Source organism: Pempheris klunzingeri, chromosome 6 (genome assembly GCF_042242105.1).
Source record: "Pempheris klunzingeri isolate RE-2024b chromosome 6, fPemKlu1.hap1, whole genome shotgun sequence".
Taxonomy (NCBI): domain Eukaryota; kingdom Metazoa; phylum Chordata; class Actinopteri; order Acropomatiformes; family Pempheridae; genus Pempheris; species Pempheris klunzingeri.
The window spans coordinates 14,219,421-14,241,059 of NC_092017.1; the positions used below are offsets into that span (position 1 = coordinate 14,219,421).

Sequence of the window (21,639 nt, forward strand, 5' to 3'; positions counted from 1 at the left end):
GGTCGTGTCATTTACCATCTACCCCCATCTCTTGTCAAACTTCTAATAAAGGCATACATTTACCCCAAAATACTCACGAGAGAAATATATACAGTACAGATATAGTTAAATTCTTGAGTATGTAAATGTAGTAAAATCAGCCAGAAAAGACAAGTGATCTCTGTTTAATGGTCCAGATATGTAAACACTTCTTTTGTTAAAGTCATAGACAGGCATCATGATTCAAATGAAATATAAACGGTGCATTAAATTAAACATGGATTTATTTTGTACAGCTTATACTACATATTTACCAGAAAGCTTCTCTATCTATGAACTCCAGGCTTGATAAGGAACTCTTTGTGCGAGTTTCCCCAGGCACAGAATAGGCTGTTCTGTACAGAGATGGACATCAAGTTTCAGTCCTAGGCTGCACTGTACATGTTAAGCACGGTCCTATAAACTACAATCCGAAGCCTTAACCTAACCTGTATACCATACAAATCGAGCCTTGCAGTCGACACACTTCAAAAGAGGTTACTCTGCTAAAATACATCTTTTTCTGTCCAGGACTTTCTGTGTCAGACTCCAGCAGGTGAGTGTGACCTCTTCTGGCCTGTGGATCCTCAGTCCAGATATGTCCTGTTTTCACATTTCAGAAACATGTCAAACTCAACATATCACATTAACACAACAGCACATGATATAAATATACATCCTATTTAGGGGGAACAACAAATGGTCAAAAGTTGGAATGTTCAAAGTTATGGATATTGAATGCTGGGACTGAAAAAGCATTAAGTTTTCTCTGACTGTTGTTTCAAAATTAATCTGTGAAGTGGTTTTAAATCCCATTTAATATCATGGATACAATAAAATAAGAACAATCAGGCAGCTGTAAGACACATCTCTCTCACATATCTGTCATTACCATCGTCACCATGATCATGCATGTGGAAATTACTATAATTCTGGAGCACAGAAAATACTGTAACGCTTCTTCCTACTGACCAAAACATATGCTGCAATGTAACAGAAACAATGTAGCAGTTAACATATAGACAAACCACACTGTGCCCGTGATTCCTCTTTTTGTAAAAGCATCCATGTTGCATCACATGTAAAAAGGACATTAATTATTCATCATTTCCATCAGCGCAGGAAAGAAGGCAACACATCCTGAAGAGGACTCGTCCCTGGCTGTGTGTACCAGTAGAAAATGGCTTTAGTCACCTCTCTGACACAACATCGACAGTGGTTATCTAGCACAGAAATGTGCTAGATAGGAGAATGAACATCCATTTGCCTTCAGGCTCTTCGTCCTACAGATGGTTGTCCATGAACGGAGCAGATGTGGACCATGGGGCCTGTGTGAAATCTCCACACGTCCGGTTCTTGTGATGGCCTTGTCATGTCATGACTCACCTGCAGGTTTAACAGACACTTCTAGTCCTTCAGGTTTGTGACAAGTCTTCATTTTGGGCCCCAGGTGAACATTTTCTTTTCTGTTCAAGAACTTGTTTTCACATCACAGAACCAAAATAAACCTGCAGCTCTAAAGGTACACTGTCATTGTTTTCACATAAGGACAAAAATATAACTCAACTAGAGGTTGTACTTACTATAAGATGTGGAATTTAATTTCCTGTATTGACAATTTATTTCTTAGCGACGGTATAATGCCCATGAACCGTGTGGATACTGTTGTTGTAAACAGGAACTGTATGGAATGGCTGGCTGCCAGTTATAAACTGGCAAAATGTGGCTGAATCAACCCCCGTTTCATTGCTACTTTTACAACTATGCACAGTAAAGACTAACAGCAACCCTCTCAAATGACCTGAACATAACCAAAAGCTAAAATACATTCATCGTATTACATTTTTACATGCTACCTCTATGTTCACCTACATAAAACGCACTTAGAATCAGTTTCTTGGACTCAATGGGTGGTTTGGACGCCTTAGATTGACGCCTCACCATATTTTGTTCAAATAACAATCAAAAAACTAACTCTTGTGGGAAGGCTTGGCAACACTTGGCCTGCAGTGATCTACTTCTAGTTCGGCCTGTTTCTGCTGTGGTCTTGATTTGGCAAGTTTTCTTTATTGAGTGCGCACACACACACACACACACACACACACACACACACACACACAGGTAAACACACACCCATGTCCACGCATGTAGCCTCTCTTCAGCTACAACAAACACACACACAAGGTCACGTTGCAGACAGACAGCCAAGTATCCAGATTAATAGCAGTGGAGTACAGTCCTGCCTGTTATGCTACTGGTGCCGAAAATACAAGTTCTTAGACCCACAGAGGAGCCGAAGCCTTGTGGTACCATGTGGAGCTTCTCTTAGGTGCCCAGTCGCTCTTTGCATCCTCTTCATCTATTTTTTTTGTTTGTTTTAGCAGCGGTCATCCTCGTCTGTGTCACTTAGCAGCTCGCTGGGTCCAGCTGGACTCGCCTGCCCCAAGTGCTTCCGGAAATGCCCGTTAGGAACCTGCCAGGAGTGTCTGAGTTGAGGGGCGGAGCTTATGGCGTTAGCTCGTCCCAAACTGGTTGCCATGGCAGTCTCAAATGTTAGGGTGTCCTGCCTGTCGCCTGTCTCTCCACCGCTGACGTCCTCGTGGAATGGGAGGTAGGGCTCTGAGATGTAGCGGTGAGGAGACGGGTGGCTCGGTCCTGAAACCTGTACTCCGGTTGACCCCTGACCTGCGGACATGGGGCCGCCCTCCTTCTCAGCCCTCCACGTGGTCTCTGTGGAGCCACCAGGGCCATCCTGAGGCTGGGTCTGTCCGTCGGAGGAGGTTGCTGGTGTGGGAGAGGTGTGGGCTCGGCAGACCAGAGGGGAATAGGAGATGTATGGTCGTGGACGAGAGGGTGTCTGTGGCAGCTGGCGCCGATTACGAGGAGTACTGGACTCTGAGGCTGAATGGGCAGGGCTACCTGATGTGTTCACCTACAAATAACACAAGCACAATAGGAAAGTACTGCTACAGACTCCTTAGACGGAGTACTGCTGTTCTGGTCCTTTTTTCAATTTGTGTGATACAAACCAGGATGACTTTGAATCACAAAAGGTGAAACTGGTGCCTCAGTGTGTAATTTAGTATTGTACTCGTACCTGTCTCTGTAAGGTGTGCGTGCGTCCTTCGCTCGGTGAACGGGACTGTCTCCTTTCACATGATGGATCACGGCTGCGCTCTTCAGAGTTGCAACGGGACACGTCAGGAGACAGCAGGTGGCGCCGTTCCTTTGATCGTCCTCTCTCATGACTGCTTGTTTCTCTGTGGTTGATTCTAGGACCTAAGAGGGGTGTAGATTTCAGTAAAGGAAAGTTTAAAGGCAAAAAAACCTCAGTTGAAGGTCAGAGTAAATGAAAACATACTAATGGATATCCCAATATAAAAATTTCCTGGACGTTTTCTGGGTAAAGCATATGCTATAAATGTGTATCAGCCTATAGGAGGTGTTTCGGCTATGTGTTAGTTAAATGTTTTAAGCGACCTCTGTAGCTCCTCTGACGAGGCCGATATGTGCCGTCAGGACTGACTCTCTCCAGAGAGTGTTGTTCCTGCCAGAGGCCGTTCACACACTGGTCTCCGATGGTGGAGAAGGAGCGCTTCATCAGCTTACTGTCTGCTGACATCCCAGGCTGACATCCCAGGTGCATCAGACAAACAGAAGAGGAATCACTTAAGTAAACATGACTGTACCTGATCTGCAAACACACTCATACATAGTGGCATATAAACTGTAGACCACATTACATGCTCAGCAAACTTTACTAACAATGACTATACAACTATTTTCAATCCAGTACAGTCGAGCAACAAATATAAGTATACCTAATGTACCTCAAGTGAATTTTAATTATTGATTGTTAAAGCACGTTTCTTTCCAAACCATAATTACCTGTGGATCAACAGCTAGTCTGGGCATGGATGATGCTCTGATGGATGATGTCCGCTGAGGTGATTTAATAACTGTTGGGTCCTGCCTGGCCTGCTGCATCACTTGGTTATATTCCACTACATCTTGCACCTACATGAATACCACAAAAAGAGGGGTGGCTGTTTCTCATTTATTTCCTTTTCCAAGTCTCGAGAATCAAACAGTCTCTAAAACGATGCTGTGATAATGTTAACCCAGAAGAGATGTTGCATGTAGCTCTTGTGTTTGCTAAAATCATATTATTATATTATTCTCTTGCAGTAGTAAAACTAGCAAATAACACAAGACTTCATAACTATGCTAATTGCCATGGGGCTACTGCATAATCGACCGCTGACCTAAAGTTCACCTTCAGCCTCAGCGTTTCTTTGACAACACAGCGATTATGCAGATTGATGTGGAGATATGTAATATTTTCTCAGCACTACATGCAGGTGGTTACCAGTGTGTGTAAATGATGGTGGTGGTGATGTGGGTGGTGGTAAGGATGGTAGGGTGAGCGGTAGTCGTCGTCATCCTCCTCCTCCTTCTCCTCCCCGGAGCGAGACATCGGCTGCAGGAACATCTCTTGTGGAGAGATGGGGCTGAGAGCCACAAAACCTCCTCTGGTGCTGACGGAGCACACACAGACACAGACAGGGCAACTGCATTATAAACCCACATAAATAAATTAATTATTGTTAATGATGATAAAGGTACAGAGGGCCATTGAAAAGTCAGTGACCAGCTTCCCACCCACAGAAAAAGAGATTTATCTATTCCTATCAGCATAAATAACCACAAGCCAATATAAATATCTGTGAGAGGAAAATAAAGTTGAATATTTACAGAGCAGATCCGGCACTATGCCTGAGGAATGAAAGGGATTTGGCATTGCATAGGATTTCTTGAGGCAGAGAGGAGGCATCCATACGCTGGAACATAGGAGCATGTTTCTGCAGGGAGACAAACACACAAGGGGGGGTGGGAAATTAAATATGGCTACAAATACGCTGCTTTAATTAAAACATGGACACTGGCAGCAAAATGTTACTGAAAGAATCCTGAAATGAAGATGGCCAGTTGGTTATACATGACATTTAAGTTTGGATGACAGTGTGTCTCTTCAGTTAATCCTCAGTTTGTTAATACAATAAATACTTAGATGAGTATAATTAAAGTATAATGTGGTTCAGTTTAAAACTGACTGGGTAAACACAAATCTCAGGCAAATATTTGAATCAAACTGATAAATCATGCCAAGTTTAATTAGCTTAACACTGACGATGGTGACAAGATCAGAATTATGTTAAGAAAAAACAACAACAACAAAGCAAAAACAAGAATAAAAGTAAAAAAAAGAAAAATACACTCCCCTCCAAAAGTATTGGAACAGTGAGGCCAGTTCCTTTATTTTTGCTGTAGACTGAAAACATTTGGGTTTGACATCAAAAGATGAATATGAGACAAGAGATCAACATTTCAGCTTTTATTTCCAGGTATTTACATCTGGATCTGATACACAACTTAGAAGATAGCATTATTTGTAACGGAACACCAAATTTTTAGGCGAGCAAAAGTATTGGAACAGATAGACTTACGATAGATTAACGTGAAAAGACTTAATATTTAGTTGCAAATCCTTTGCTTGCAATAACTGCATCAAGCCTGTGACTCATTGACATCACCAAACTTTTGCATTCTGCTTTTGTGATGCTTTTCCAGGCTTTCACCGCAGCCTCTTTCAGTTGTGGTTTGTTTTGGGGGGTTTCTCCCTTCAGTCTGCTCTTTAGCAGGTAAAATGCTCTACAGGGTTGAAGTCTGGAGATTGACTGGAGCCAGTCTAAAACCTCCCACTTCTTGCCCCTGATGAACTCCTGTGTTGTTTTGGCAGTGTGTTTTGAATCATTATCTTGCTGCATCATGAAGGATCAGTTTGGTAGCATCTTTCTTTAAATTGGCAGACAAAATGTCTCTGTAGACTTCTGAGTTCATTTTGCTGCTGCCATCATGTGTTACATCATCAATGAAGATGAATGAGCCCATCCCAGAAGAAGCCATGCAAGCCCAAGCCATGACATGACCTCCACTGTGTTTCACAGATGAGCTTGTATGTTTGGGATCATGAGCAGATCCTCTCTTTCTCCAAACTTTAGCCTTTCCATCACTTTGGTAAAGGTTCATCTTTGTCTCATCAGTCCATAAAACTTTGTCCCAGAATTTTTAGGCTTATCTCTGGACTTTTTGGCAAATCCCAGCCTGGCCTTCCTATTCTTCTGGCTAATGAGTGGTTTGCATCTTCTGGTGTGGCCTCTGTACTTTTGTTCATGAAGTCTTCTGCGAACAGTAGACTGTGACACCTTCTCTCCTGCTCTCTGGAGGTTGATGCTGATGTCAACAGTTGTTTTAGGGTCTTTCTTTACAGCTCTCACAATGTCTCTGTCATCAACTGCTGCTATTTTCCTTGGTCTACCCGTTCGACGTCTGTTACTTAGTACACCAGTGGTTTCTTTCTTCTTCAGGACATTCCAAATGGTTGTACTGGCTATGGCCAATGTTTGTGCAATGACTGTGATTGATTTTCCATCTTCTCTCAGCTTCACAATTGCTTGTTTTTCACCCATGGACAGCTCTCTGGTTTTCTTGTTGGTTACACCTCTAACTATAAATGCAGTCTGCACAGGCAAAACCCAAATCTGAAACTGAACGTAGACATTCAGCGCTATTTATTGTTTGAATAATAAATGGAATAGGACACACCAGAGCAACAAAACACATCTGTTAGTCACATGTTCCAATACTTTTGCTCACATGAAAAATGGGTGGGTTCAAACAAAAGGTGCTATCTTCTAAGTTGTGTATCAGATCCAGATGTAAATACCTGGAAATAAAAGCTGAAATGTTGATCTCATGTCTCATATTCATCTTTTGATGTCAAACCCAAATGTTTTCAGTCTACAGCAAAAATAAAGGAACTGGCCTCACTGTTCCAATACTTTTGGAGGGGAGTGTACCTGTTCCTCCAGTTGCTGTCGGAGCTTCTTGGCCTTGCTCTGCTTGTAGTAATCCATGATCATCATGGCGGCATAGATCTTCCCAATGGTCATATCGCTGGCTGAATAAGGATAAAGCAGAAACCATCACACCATAGACATGACCACTCTGGAGAACATTATCAAATTAAATACCACTTACTACTACAACTACATAAATAGCAAAACTGTATATACTACTATAATTGATTTCTGACTTCTGTTAGGTTGTAGGCGTTGTGGTGATGTCACCTTTGTGAATAGGAACAAGCAGATCCAATGTCTTCTGAGAGAGATGAGGCCAGATGACACTGATTTCCTTCTGCAGGTCCAGATCCATCTGATTTCTATCCTCCCCTCCTGGAGATAAAAATACACGCACACACACACACACACACACACACAGATTGAGTGGGATTTTAGTTAATTCACTGTGCTTTACATAACAGTACATGTGTGTCCTTTAAAGTTTTGATATTTGGTCTGACCTCTGGCTATCTTGACTTCCAGTGCGGTGCGGATGAGGGCCATAAGGGTGGAGGTGAAGTGAACAGACATGTCCTCGTCCACCGGCATGTTCATCAGGACTAGTCTCTGAGTGCAGTATTATCACAGTCAGTCACAACCCAGCACATCACAAACAATTATACAACGTAGAACAGTGCAAAAGTGGAAGCCCAGAGTGGCTGTGGTGGATCATAAAGTTTTTAACTTCTATTACCTTGTGGAAATATAGACTTAATATTCTCCTTATCTCGAGATAAAAAATTAGAGTTTTGTGGTACTTGCCCATAGGCAAGAATGCTATTCTGTAATTATATCTTAAATAATATTTGAATACGTTTCAATCCAAAAGAAAAATAACCCAGCTGGAACATCATAAGTGCCTTTGCTTACTCACCCATAAATATGTTACAGAGATAATTAGATAATTAAATTATGATTTTAAGGCAACTAGTTGGAAAAAAAGATGAGCAACCATGGTCCTTCTGGGCGTCAGAAGGGCATTATGTTAAGCTTCCACTTAAATCATAATTTCATATAGCATAGTGCATGCTTTGTTTAAATGAAATTAACAAAACTACACTGACAGAGACAGAAGAAGGGAGAAGAAAGCGATGAAGTTATCGACCATATCTTGTTTTCAGACACAAAATACAGTAATTACTGTATTTGATGACTACAAAAAACTTGATAACTTGTTATTGTATGTCAAGATGGAGAAGTAACAAGAAAAAAATAGATTTTTAGGGGGGGTCTCAAAATAACAATTTTGCAATCTCAACAAAACATCTGAGGTCACAAAATAAACAGACAAAATTAGAAAATATAATTTTCTATCAGTCACCTCTGTAAACTGAGGTCTAAGCAGTATTTGCTCTCTATCTAGTTTTATATAACTCATACAACACACTCTGCAGTAAGACAATAGCTTCATCTGAAATCTCACAATCAACACATACACATACAGCACATGACATATTGCACATAGATGTAACACTGGGCTGTGGCAGGAGGCACATGCAGACAGATAAATGAGTAAGTATGAAAGACGTGAGAACAAACAGACAAGACTTATCATGTAGATGTTTGACAACTTCCTGGTTCATGTTTTTTAACTTGCTTATAAACTCCACCAAGTCTGTTACATCAGATAACAGCAAACAGAAAGTTATGTCTTATATGTTCTGCCAAGATGCAAAGCAAAACAGCCAAATAATTACTGTAGCGCTAATCATCTGCCATTGAAAAAGTACTTGAACTTAAAAGTGTTTCAACAAGCAATACTGCATCATATAATCCACAGAAAAAATGCTTGCTCTTCCAATGTATGACACACAAAATGAGCTTGTGCCATGTTCATTAAAATATGAAGGCAGTGCCTGGTCATCTCTAGTGTTCAGTCTACCTTATATGCCACCTTGGAGGGGCATTTCTTGCCCAGGCCTAGAGGTGGCGACATGTTGGTCAACATCTCATACATGTCAGTGTAATGGATACGACCACTGGGGGCGCCAGGTAACCATGAAGACGGGGATGAGAAAGAAGGAAAAAAGAGGGAGGGAGAGGAAGAGGGCAAGGGAAGGGAGAGGGGTGATGTTGGAGATGGAAGAGAAATTGAATAATGGTGGAGGAGTCAGGGAGTGCGTTCCCGAGGGATGCAGGAGCACAGGAGGGGGTGAAGGGTAAAAGAGAGGAACAAGAATGGAGGAGATACAAAAGAAATCATTATTCCAAGGCATCACGCAGGAGGAGAAATAAAAACAGGTTGTACTCTTTCTATGCGGCCATCAGGGCATAGAAATCTGGGAAAAGAGAAAACCAGGATGAGCAAAGGAATGACAGCCTCACTGGATCTGGTACAAATATCATATACTTACGTTGTGTAGCATGTTTGTATGTGTGAGAGTACTAAGAACATCTTTACACCAGATCCAAAAGGTAGAAAGAGACAGGTTTCCCCTAAATTGCATCACAACTGCAGCAAAAGCTTTAAGCATTTTAAAAAAAATGCCTTGATAAAATGAAAATGAAAAAATATATTCACTTTTAATCCTGAATGAGGGATGCCCTGTGCCTTAGTACCCTGAGACTGGAGTGTCGTCATCCTTTGACCAGAGTAACACACCCCTAAAGGTCAAGCAGGGTGGTGACAGCCAGTGAGGGGAGGAAAAGGAGGCATAGGAGGAAGTCGGGAAGGATCCCACATGAAAGAGGCAGAGGTGGGGGGGTGGGGGTGGGGTGTTGGAGGGGTGGATGGGAGTGTTGTTGACATGGGGGAACCAAACCTTGCATGCCACCCTGTGTGGGCAGTTCTTTCCAAAACCCAGGGGAGGCGAGATAGAGCGCACAACTTTGTACATCTCCTTATAGTGGACCCTACCACTGGAAAAAACATACATGTCTTTAGTTGTGTGTCATTAGAGCACTGTAGTCCACGAGGAGGGTAAATAAGGACTAAATGGAGGCTGTGTCCTCTTGTCCTCAAAAAAAGAAAGGTTTTAGGACATCCTGACAACATTGACGTCTTTAATCTGTAAGGCACACATACAAAAACACTTAAACAATACTTTTCTGTAGGCTAGTGACATAGTTTGGGCATTGTTGTCCATAGCTGTTGTCATTTATCTCTACTGGAGCTAGTTAAACTCACTAGACAAGACATCCCAAATTTGCTTTTTACATCCAATATTAAACAACAGAAGTAGAAGTGGATTAGTGAGTGTTCCTCTTGAGTTGATTTATATTTTACAGCATGACTGTAGAACACATCATTTATCATTACTGAAAAGCAGCAGCACTTTTGATGAAGTGTAGGTGAAGCATAAAGAGACACTGACCAGGCAGCGCGGTCATACTCCCCCCAGATCCGGACAAACTCATCCAGGTGGTGTGGACCCAAGATGGATGAGTCTCTTGTCAGATACTCAAAGTTATCCATTATCACAGCCACAAACAGATTCAGCATCTGGACAGAAGACAAACCATAAAGGAAAGAAAAGCTTTGACTTTTATGGAAGGTGAAATGTATAAAACAGAAAGAACAGCTGCTCAAGACAGACAGAGTTTCTTCAGGCTAAAAGATTAAAAAGAGGTATTGTTGTAGTTTAGAAGAATCGCTCTCATTCCAGTTTCCTTGTATTACCAGGAAGGAGCTGAAGAAGATGAACGAGACAAAGTAGAAATAGGCGAAGTCAGAACCACAGCCTCCCTCCTGGTCGGGCACCAGTACTGCTGGGTCCGTCTCACACTTCTGTCCCCCCAGGCACGACAACATGATCTCCTGCCACGACTCCCCTGTGGCACTCCTGGACACACACATTACATAACACCAGGACGAGGAGGAGGAGGAGGAGGTTAGGACTTGAGCAGTCCAGCTCACAGTTTATTCACAGTCGTGTCTGCCATCTGGAAGGTGCAATCAAAGCATCAAGACTCGCACCACTTGCTTCAGAGGCAGCGTTTAGATGCTCCAAATGTGAGACCTAGCTGTGTAGTCTAATACGTGCAGTACATAGTGCTGATCTTTTAATGCCATTAAATGTTACTGCCAACAGCTTATGCGGTTGCTGTTTTTATATGTCAGAGCAAAAGGCAAAAGATATGATTCTTATCAAGTTTAAATGAGCAGATAAACTCAACACTTTGGTCTAGATAGCCATTTCATTATTTGACAAACTGTGCTTTTCATACCAGATGTAAAACTCTCAAAGTGTTTGAAAAGCTATTTGCATCAAAGGCACTGTAAGTGGTACACTGCAGCATCTATCACCTCTTGACACTGAGTAGCCTGAAGCAAAGCCCTCCTACTGTAACCTAGCAACATTATTCAGAGCACACTAAGGAAATGTGTTATTTAGCTAACAAAGTGTAGCAAATGAATGTAGCTGGGATCGCTGCTGGCTCTTACCGAGGCACACAGATAGTAGCTAGTCTGTAGTACTGAAGCTAAGCGACTGGATTTAGTACGGTGTTGAGTTTCAGATGGAATAGCTTCAAGGACTGTTTCTACATTGATATGAAACAAACAACATGAAGCTACCCAAAGAATGAGACTCAAGATCTGACGATGTCCTACCTGAATAACAGCATCAGAGCACCAGAGAAGGTCTTGAAGTTGTTGTGCTGGGTAATGTGGGTCTTGTCATTCAGCTTAATGTTTCCAAACACCTGATCCACACAGAAAAACACACATATCAAAAAAAACAAACAAACACACACACAAAACAGGCCGTGCATAACATAAACATTGGCTCAAACACAACCTGTTCCTAACCTGCATGCCAATGATGGCGTAGATGAAGAAGAGCATGGCGATGAGCAGGCAGACGTAGGGCAAAGCCTTGAAGGACTGGACGAAGGTCCACAGAAGGATCCGAATGGTGTAACCTTGTCTCAGCAGTTTGATCAGACGAGCTGCTCTGAACAGCTTCAAGAAACTCATGTTGAACGCATCAACAAAGGACTGGTGTGAGGATACAGGAGAGGGGAGGGAAACTGTTGTTTACTACAAGCGTTGACGGATGTCAGCTTGTCATACACAGTAACACAGTGTTAACGTTCACAATAATACTCGAGGGAAACTGAGAAACGTTGCAGAGAAGAAGAGAGGGGATCAGTCAGAGGTACAGTTACATTCTCTCTGTCTGTTGATACTTAATCATGTTTTTCTAATCACCTGCAAGTCGACCACAATCTCTGTGATGCTGCCCAAAACAGTGATGAAGTCAAAAATGTTCCATGTGTCTCGAAAGTAGTTCTGCAGAGAGAGGAAAAACACTTTGAGTCATTTTCTCGAGAGGACTGTGAATTTGCATTCAGGCTGCGCGCTGCTCTTTTCTCTCACCAGAAAGCCGAAGGCCATGATCTTGAGGACACACTCGACAGAGAAGACAACAGTGAAAGCTGTGTTCAGGTGCTTCAGTACAGCCTCATATGCTGGTGGGGCAGTGTAATACTGAAAGTAGAGAGGCGGCAGGGGTTAAACTACAAGAGAAGCGGAATATTCCCAAACCAGTTAACTGCAGCGTAACCTCATGATACCAGTCTGATATCAGTGTGAACTTCAGCCCTGCGCCCTGTGGATCTACAGGTTGATGGAAGATTCCTCCAGACCCATAAATAGTCCCTCAGTCTCTGCACCTCTCATCTGTCGCACTATAAAAGGAGTCATTCCTCTGGGGGCGGCAGCCACAGTTAATGAGGTCATGCTAAATAGCAGCCCCTGGACATTATAGATCAATATTTAATACAGGCTGAGTCACCCTGCGTCTGTCTGTCTGACTGTCTGTCTGTCTGAACAACCAGTTCAGCCTAAGAAAAGTCCAGTTCAGGGAATAAATAGTGGCGAGAGACGGGTGGAAAAAACTAAAACATCAGCAGATTCAAGTGAATACGTCACAGTGTGTTGAGGTGGTGTTGTGATACCTAAAACAGACACATCAGTTTCTACACATCCTTGTGTCCAGTTAGGAGTAACACATCTTGGTTTATTTTAAAACCAAAGTGTTAACAATCACAAGTTCATGGCAGAATATGTCGCTGAGAAGCAAAACAAGGTGTGTTTTTCCTACCAGCAAACAAGGATCTGTAGAAAATGGAAGGTAATTTTTAGGAGTGAGAAGACAGATGTGGATATCGGTTGTTCTGGTGTTCCTAAAACGTTCAGCTTTTGTCTTCCTCACCTTCATCATCAGTACAATGGTGTTGAGAGCGATCATGGCCAGGACGGTGTACTCAAAAGAGGGTGACACCACAAAATGCCACAGACGGTACTGGAACGTGTGCCGGTTCTGGGGCATGTAACGGGTCAGGGGCTTGGCGCTGATGGCGAAATCTATGCACGCCCTCTGAAATACAGAGAAAAGAACGAACAGTGAAACAATAAAAACAGCACACAGTCCAACTGTCCACCTTGTTTTTGCTTCTTTTCTCTTTGCTCTTTGCTTTTCTCTTTGCTTTCTTTCTCTAAAGGAAGAAATATGCTTCCTATAAGAACATTTATGGATTTACAATGAAGTACATTCTATCTATAAAGGCTTCATAGATTGTAAAGTTATACTTCAAGGGACAGAGGGAGGGAGAGAGGCAGGAAGTGTGAAAATACAAAACACAAAAATGTGAGAGCTTAAGGGTCATTAAGCGAGAGCAATTAGAAAATGTTGTAAAATCATGAGAGCTTGTTATATGGGAGGTTTCTTTGATTGCCCAGGCATACTGTATGTGTGGCCAGGCTCTAACATCATTGACTGGCAGAAGAAGCGTTTTAACAAGAACCAGCCAACATCATCCTAATGAGCATATTAAAATCCACCCAGCTGATCAGATCACTAGATTGCACCCATAATGATCCATGCACATCTCACTGACATCTCAACAAGAAACGCTGTCGTTTTATTCCATGCAAAAGAAAAGAGACAGAGATGCGGCAGCAAGTGTTAGTTGGCTGTTTCTTTATCAATCTTTCATCCACCTCATTCTTTTCCAGGCTGCACTCCTCCATCATCTTATCCCCCTGTTCCTGGAAGGTGATGATGATAAGAGCCACGAAGATGTTGACGAAGAAGAAAGGAAAGACGACAAAGTAGATGACATAGAAGATGGACATCTCCATCCTGTTGCCGTGGCTCGGTCCTCTATCCTCCTCTGTTACATCCACTGAGTGCTGCAGAACCCTGGAAGAACAGAGACAGTGCTAAGCTAATGCTAAAAATAATGCTAACACTAATGCTCTTAAAAGCTTGAGCAACCACAAAGAAAAGTCCACAGTACACACAGGCACAGCACAAAATCAAGACTCTTGCATACTTTGGTAAAGAAGACACGTATTCTTTAGTAAAAAGTGCCACATTCTGTGCAGCAAAATTTCCCATTTTGAACTGTTATATTCTAAAAGTGGTAAAAAAACAAAAGACAAGCAGTGATTACTTTTGGCCGAAATTATTTTGAAGTATTTGGTCATTGCGGTGGGGATCAAATGCCAGCCTGCCATTTGGAAGAGGATATGATTTTAATTTATTTCCACAGCAGCAGTCAATTATTGAGGGTTGGAACAGTACAAACCCACAAGCACTGTCAGTGAAATATTGGTGTAACCCTATTGTGAGATAATGAATGGAAAATCTTTGTTAAGCTAATGACATCTATTATATTTCTCTCATCAAAGGTCAGATTTGCTGATTACCAAAGAAGAAGCCAGATGTTAAAAGGTTATAATGCTCATGAAAGCTAATGAGCACTCTAAGAATGGAAAATGACGTGTGGGAGAGCTACTGCTGAATTTCCTCTTTCAGCGTGAGACTAATCCCAGTCAGACACTCACTGAGGCCATCCCTCTCCTGTGGAAACAGTGAAGAGAGTGAGCAGAGCCCAGATGACGTTGTCGTAGTGAAAATCGTGTCTCTTCCAGTCTCTTCTCTTCATCTCTTTCTTGTCCTTCCCGTAGTCAATGTAGTAACCCCTGGAGGAGGAAGAGGAGGAGATTAGGTACAACACAAAGAATAAAAGGTAAGAATCATATAAACCTTCAAACTTTTTGAACTTTGTATTATAAACATTTTCAGCAACTTCTCTAACTTCATGTCTAGTTTTGTGAGGATGTGGAGCCAAAAGATAAATGGGCTAAACAAACCTAAAAAGGACTGAAGGATCGAAGAAAAGATGGGAGGAAAGAGAGATTGGAGGGAAAGGAGAGAAGGAAGAAGGAAAGAGAGATGCAAGAAAAAGCAAAATTCCGAAAAACAATTATATTTGATTTGCAGGATAATAAATTATATTTATTTATCTATTTCATTTCAGAAAGAAAGAAAATAAACCTGTGTGCAGGCATAAAAGAAGGAAAAAGGAGGGAAGAACAGAGAAAAGTGAGTATTACTGGCAGTCCTTCTCTGTGTCCTTCGAGCTGTCGGTACAGTAGAAAAACTTCCCCTTGAAGAGCTGCACGGCGATGACGGCAAAGATGAACATAAAAAGCTTATAGACAATCAGGATGTTGAAGACGTTTTTCAGAGACGTCACCACGCAGTCAAACACCGCCTGGAAGAGAGAGGCGCAGGAGATGAGACACATCTGAGACCTGAGTCGGATGTTGAACAGCTATAACCTACAAAAAAAAGATCACACTCTGCTAGGGTTTGCTTATTGTTTTTTGATTTTCTGACAGCAAAGCTGAGAAGTGGAGTAATTTCCAGCTAACGGTATCTTAAATGTTGAAGTTTGACACACCAGCTCTTCAGGACACCTACGAAAAATGTTAGATAACGTATGTGCAAGTTTTAGTTCATATGTAAATACTCTTGAGACACTCTCCCAATAAATAGATTAAGATGTCCCCCAGCTGCCTCTCATGCTGGCTCTTTCCCTGCCTTCACTTTTCACTTCTCCTCTCTTGTCTCTCAATGCCTGTTTTCTTTTAGTCTCTTTTGTTCTCTTGTCTGTAAAATCCTCTTTGTTTCCTCTGTATGCCTCTCCTCCTCACTTTCCATTTAGCTTTCTTTTTCCACTGAGGAATATAATTGGTGCCTCAATTATTTTCAAAGGATATCCATTTGTGTAGTCATGAGCTTTAATGGTTTGATATGTCCTCCTCTCCTCTCCTCTCCTCTCCTCTCCTCTCCTCTCCTCTCCTCTCCTTGTTTTCTCCCTGTAGACAGACTACATGTGATGTTTGGGGACCCTTGACAACTTATCTTCATGCCCTGATGCTCACAGTTTATCACCTCACGGTTTATCACCTCATCTGTCTACTTGTACTTTATCTACTCTCAGGTCTGTGACATACAGTTGGGGATGACAGAGGAAGTATTTTGAGGCTAAAGGAAACATTTAGACACAGAGATGAGAAAAGTCGCTCATATGGAAAGGTAATCCTAATAATTCAGGAACACAGTCAAACTGCAAGATTAACAGACTATTAGAAAATTACATGATTAGAAAATAATGGAAAGGCTGAACCAAAACTAAACGTTCACTTTATGACAACTGGTGTCATGTTTTTGTCATTTTTAACTTTTTGATTTGCTGATCTATATTATATTATTTTTATTAATTAACTCATAATAACAGACACAGAAATAAACTGGTAAAATATGAATAAACTGAAAAATGGAAACACAAAATATCGAGGACAGGAGAGCATCTCTGACCTTGAGTTTAGGAAGCCTCTTGATGGTTTTCAGTGGTCTAAGGACACGCAATACTCTCAGAGATTTGATGGTCTTAATGTCCCGTCCTTTGTTATTTCTGTACAGAAAAACAGAAAATGTAAGCAACCCACCACTGCAGCACAGCAAGTGTCTCATTTTTAGATAGTCAGAGCTGTTTTTCCCACCTTATTCATCCATCGTTAAGGTACGTTTAATCTGACATATTCTACTCATGTTACACTCTGAATTTTCACATACAAAGATATCATTTATTCTAAGAGAGGAAGACTTTTTTGTTTTTTACCCCATCACATTGCTGGTGGTCAATCCCACAGGGGCACCATCCACAGACGGGGACAAACAGGAAAGAGGGACATGTATATCAACAGTTATAATGTTTTAAACAAAATGAAAGAGACAACTGCATGAAGTGAAGCAACATTTACAGCAGAAAAACTACAGCTGATTCAAAGACATTGTGATGTTTAGACATGTGATTAGTGTGCGTGTGATTAATTGAAATAAATCATTGACTGACGAGAGGGCGAACGCGACCAATGCTCCCACCACGACGATGAAGTCTAGGATGTTCCATAGGTCTCTGAAGTAGGAGCCATCATGGAGGATCAGACCCTGGTCGATCATCTAAGGACAAGACAAAAGTGTGCAATGAAGAAATGATGAACTTTGAATTCTTTTTATATGTACTTGAAGTCACAGAGTTGGATTTTTAAGCAGAATCAAGTTGAACAAGCTAAATGACACTAAATGAATTTAAATGGTGCATTAACACATAGAAGCAACAGTTCCCAAATTGAGGGTCAGGGCCCCCACTTGGAGTCGCAAGATAGTTCTGAAGTCTCAAGATGATTTATAGTAGATGAAAAAGTACAAAAAAAATCATAATTCTGCTTCACATCGTTAGGCTGCTGTCAACTGGGATTGGCTAAGGCCAGCATAAGCTGTATAAATGATAGATGGGTGGATGGACAACATCAGTTGTATCTTTTCAGACATTTCTTGAATCTTTGCCCCTATTTTAAAAGAAATTGCTAGTTAATTTTACATCTTTGGAAAACTTTTCAGTTGAACTAGTTACAACCAATAAACATATGCTAATGGAGAAGAGAGGTCGCTAGTTAACACAGCTTCATTTTAAGGCATGATGAGCTAAACTTGTTTTATTGTGTCTGAAAACTGCTTTGCTTTCGATCCGTTATCAGACTATGTTGTCTAATTTTCTTTGTTGTTCAAAAGGAACCTTTACCTCCTAGTTTAGTCGCTGAGTTAAGTTACATTTGCTATATAGTGGAACCATCCTGGCACTCTTAAGTCGAAAAAGTAATTATAATGTTATGGCTGGTCAAGTTTGTTAAGTTTAGTTCATGTGTTGTGTATTTCCTGTTTTATTGTGGCATTCAACTTCTCTCGTTTCAGGCCCCTTTACTTCCTGTTTCCTGCTCCTGTGATTGTCTGCCCCACCCTGAATGGTTCCACCTGTGCTCCCTTCCCGGGTATATATATTGTCTACGTTTTCACTTGTCCTGTGCCAGATCGTCTTGCGCCCTTGTGTCGAGCGTTCCAGCATCCTAGTCAGAGTTTGTGTCTTGTTGAGAAAATCTAGTCTAGTCAAGTATTTTTTGGATTGTGTCTGTTTTTGGTGCCTTGTAATCATTGATCGTATTCAACAATAAACTGCACCTTTTTACCATCTGTTTGCTTCGTGTCGAGCATTTCAGTCTGTTTTCTTGTGTGTGTTTCATGTTGTAACACATAATTACATTTTTTACCATAATTTCTTGCATCAATCACCTCACAGTGACACATCATTACTATAACTCACCTTTATAATCATTTCAAATGTGAAGACTCCAGTAAACACATAATCAAAATACCGCAGAACCTGCACGAGTGTGAGACAGGAGGACAGTCAAAGAGAACGAGCAGATTTATAACACAGATAACAGAAATGTGTCCTTCACATTGGGCTGATTTTATGACATTTAGGACTATTTTACTTCACAGACAGTCATCTTGTGGTTTAGTATGAGACGGTCCACTCAAATGATGATAATACAACACAAGATTCCTCCCATAAGCAACCAAGCACAGTTTGTCTCAGACTTCAATTTCCTCACTAATCACCGATTTAACTGCCCCCCCATCAAGTCACATTAGTGCAAAACAATTCAAGAAAATGTTTTCTTATTTCTTGATGGTACTTTTGCTGCTTAGTGTCGATGAAGGGAGACTCAAGGCACAGATAAAGAGTGATTGAAATCACATCTCAGGAGTTAACAGAGTGATTCACAGTAGATGGTGGAAACAGCAGAAATATTCTGGCTACTATTAAGCCATTAATGTTACAGCTGTACATGTGTCAGACCGACGATATATACATGAATGTGAACACACAAACCTTATTCCAGTCAGAGGAGGTGGCTACAGGGTCCTCAGCAGCCAGTGCTATACTACTGGCAGCTATGACCAGCAGGATGGACATTTCAAAGTACCTGAGGTTCACCACGTAGTGACACGCTCGACGCACCCTGAGGGAGAGCAGATGGCACAGTGAAGATGTGATGCAGAGGTCAGACACCATATCTGCTGAGAGTGAGACTGTGCAGGCTTAAGCTGGCTGAGATGTAATGGGAGCAGGGTTAAATAACACAGGTGTCATGCAGCAAATCTTAACAGGAAATATTAGACTCCCAGCATTATAACTGCAGTATTAAAAAGAAATACACCCCTCAGGAGTCCATCCTAGTTTCCTGTGAGATGGGTGAGTGGGAGTAGCTTACGGGTTGTCAGGTTTGAAGATGAACATGCTGTCTGGAGTCACTGTGTTGACAGGCACTGTCTCTTCTGCCTCCTCCTTCTCTGATTTAGAGGTTTCAGGGTCCTTGCTATTGACTGGAGGAGGTCAGGAGGAGGAGAAGGTGAGATAAGGACAGGGATGAGGAGGAGAAGAATAGGGATAATAAAATGAAAGAAGCCTGCCAAAGCCAGCATATACCCTGCTTTGGTAGGTAAGCTTAGTTTTTTGATGTTGAAAATATCCACTGGGACTAGATTGACCCCAGCAATCAAACGCTGAATCAGAGAACAATTGGGGCTAGCTTAGACGATGATTCAACACTTCTCATAATACCTGAACTGTGAAAGCAACAAATTAAGCTAGGAGTAAAAGATATCTAATTAATTAATCTCTACAGCTACATAGCCAATTTCTCATCTCAAATCTACTTGGAGGCTAAATGTGCTTGAGAATTGACATTGACAAACACCACAATGAGTAAAGTGAGAATTACGGGCTGAACTTGTGAGATTTGAGTAAAGATGGTGATATCAAATGATTGGAAAACAAAAAAACAACAAAGCACCAACTCATGTCACAATATAAAAAGTCATTACAAACTAACAGTTGTAATACCTGTGATGGTGGAGAGCTCCAGAGACGACTGGACGTTGGGAACCTCGATGATCACACTGGAGCTGAGCTGAGATTTATCCTGGTCCTGCTCTGTCTCATTCTCCTCTTTGTTGCTGTCTGGGATGGCAGGCGGATACGGATCTGATTGCTGAGGAGGTTCTTCCTGCTTCTGAGGGCGCTGGTCACCATTGTGGCTCTGGTTGTCTGGCGGGCCAGCGTCTCCTCCTTCACTCCTCTCCCCCTGTCTGAAAATACAGACACAAAGACTTTGCTGGGCAGACAGGAGGACGGTGATATACCTACAGTAAGGTTGCTTGTTGTGACATGTGACAGTCACAGCACCATGAAAGGCATTGTAACACAATAGCAGTCTTTGAGAGAAACTTGAAAATGAATATAATATCTTGGTTTGCATCTGACTGGGGACCTTTGTTGCATCTTGTTTCCCTCTCTTCTCAAAATCCATCCTGTCCCTCTTGAGTCTGATTTCCCCTGATTACCAAATCTAAAAAATACCGTCAAACAAACTTGTCTACAAACGAACATGTTGGATGAGCAGCTGTTGGTCTGCCTCACCTGCTCTCATCAGGTTTGGACACCTCTCCCTCTTTTTTGGTCTCTGCTTCCTTCTCCTCTATTTTCCCAGGATTTCTCTTCCTCTCTCTGCTGACTGAACGACTCGCCAAGTGGCCTCCGTTCCCAGGCGATGATCCCTGACTTCTGGCCCCGCTCAGATGGTCACAGTGATGCAGCGCCCTCCTGCCTCTGATCCCACCATGACCACCCATCTCAGGAGTCAGTGTGTCACCGCTATCTGGTGGTCTGAACTTCTTTACTGCCTTGTGTTGACGTTCACCATTTAGCCTGGGGCTCCGGCACTCGCTGACGGTGTTGTGATTAAGACCCAGTTTTCCACTCTCAGTGATGGGCTCTGGTATGGCCACAGACACAGAAGCATCAGGAAGGGGCACATTTGTAGGATCCAACGACTCTGGCACCAGCACTGATGCTGGAGGTTCTGGTATGTCCCCAGAGAGGGCAGCATCCAGAGGTGTGTCCACGGACATGAGGGAGCCTGAAGCCTGGTTCCTCACAGGGGAAGCTAAGGGGTCTGTCGAGCGCTTCAAACTCCCGGATGGCGTGTGCTCCATGACCTTGCGGTGCAGTGACAGGGGACGTCCATGCTGGGCCTGGACTGTAGCAGGAGGCCCGTCCTTCTCCTCGCTGGGGCTGCTGTACAGGACCTCTCGGCTGGACATCTGGCGGTGTCTCCGCAGCTGGCTGGTCCTCTGCTCCCACACAGACATGGTCATCCTTTTTCTCCTCTCTCTCCTGGACATGAAAGAGTTAGAGGGGTTGAGTGGTGGGGGTGGGCGGCCCTCCCTGATGCTGCCCTGGGCCTCGTCCAGGGAGCAGGAGTAGGTAGGCCGGCTGCGGTGGATGGCTCTTTTCCTGTACAGGTAGGGCCGCCTCCTTCGGCTTCCCCTGAGAAGAGAAAGAAAAGACAAAATGTCAATACATGGAAGCAGACAGTTTACCATATGCATCATACATGTAACATACAGAAGTTAAAATTAAGGTTAATGTCTCTGTTGACATTTAATTT

General features: G+C 42.3%; 1 protein-coding gene across 1 annotated transcript in view; it reads right to left on the reverse strand.

The window, feature by feature from the left end:
- Positions 1 to 1,609: 1,609 nt before the first annotated feature.
- LOC139202398 (voltage-dependent R-type calcium channel subunit alpha-1E) overlaps positions 1,610 to 21,639 on the reverse strand; it is an 83,716-nt gene continuing 63,686 nt past the window's right edge. The window contains exons 21-48 of the mRNA XM_070831864.1: positions 20,610 to 21,518; positions 20,034 to 20,278; positions 19,402 to 19,513; positions 19,020 to 19,149; positions 18,444 to 18,503; positions 17,139 to 17,245; positions 16,905 to 16,916; positions 16,601 to 16,697; positions 15,331 to 15,491; positions 14,779 to 14,916; positions 13,930 to 14,131; positions 13,142 to 13,306; positions 12,304 to 12,414; positions 12,136 to 12,216; positions 11,734 to 11,922; positions 11,536 to 11,627; positions 10,603 to 10,765; positions 10,298 to 10,425; positions 8,866 to 8,962; positions 7,445 to 7,550; positions 7,209 to 7,316; positions 6,939 to 7,039; positions 4,774 to 4,880; positions 4,388 to 4,556; positions 3,907 to 4,035; positions 3,499 to 3,646; positions 3,116 to 3,297; positions 1,610 to 2,950 (exon numbers count right to left, since the gene is read on the reverse strand). Of these exons, the coding sequence (XP_070687965.1) occupies positions 2,396 to 2,950; positions 3,116 to 3,297; positions 3,499 to 3,646; positions 3,907 to 4,035; positions 4,388 to 4,556; positions 4,774 to 4,880; positions 6,939 to 7,039; positions 7,209 to 7,316; positions 7,445 to 7,550; positions 8,866 to 8,962; positions 10,298 to 10,425; positions 10,603 to 10,765; positions 11,536 to 11,627; positions 11,734 to 11,922; positions 12,136 to 12,216; positions 12,304 to 12,414; positions 13,142 to 13,306; positions 13,930 to 14,131; positions 14,779 to 14,916; positions 15,331 to 15,491; positions 16,601 to 16,697; positions 16,905 to 16,916; positions 17,139 to 17,245; positions 18,444 to 18,503; positions 19,020 to 19,149; positions 19,402 to 19,513; positions 20,034 to 20,278; positions 20,610 to 21,518 (4,804 nt within the window). The 3' untranslated portion in view covers positions 1,610 to 2,395. The remainder of the gene's footprint in view (positions 2,951 to 3,115; positions 3,298 to 3,498; positions 3,647 to 3,906; positions 4,036 to 4,387; positions 4,557 to 4,773; positions 4,881 to 6,938; positions 7,040 to 7,208; positions 7,317 to 7,444; positions 7,551 to 8,865; positions 8,963 to 10,297; positions 10,426 to 10,602; positions 10,766 to 11,535; positions 11,628 to 11,733; positions 11,923 to 12,135; positions 12,217 to 12,303; positions 12,415 to 13,141; positions 13,307 to 13,929; positions 14,132 to 14,778; positions 14,917 to 15,330; positions 15,492 to 16,600; positions 16,698 to 16,904; positions 16,917 to 17,138; positions 17,246 to 18,443; positions 18,504 to 19,019; positions 19,150 to 19,401; positions 19,514 to 20,033; positions 20,279 to 20,609; positions 21,519 to 21,639) is intronic.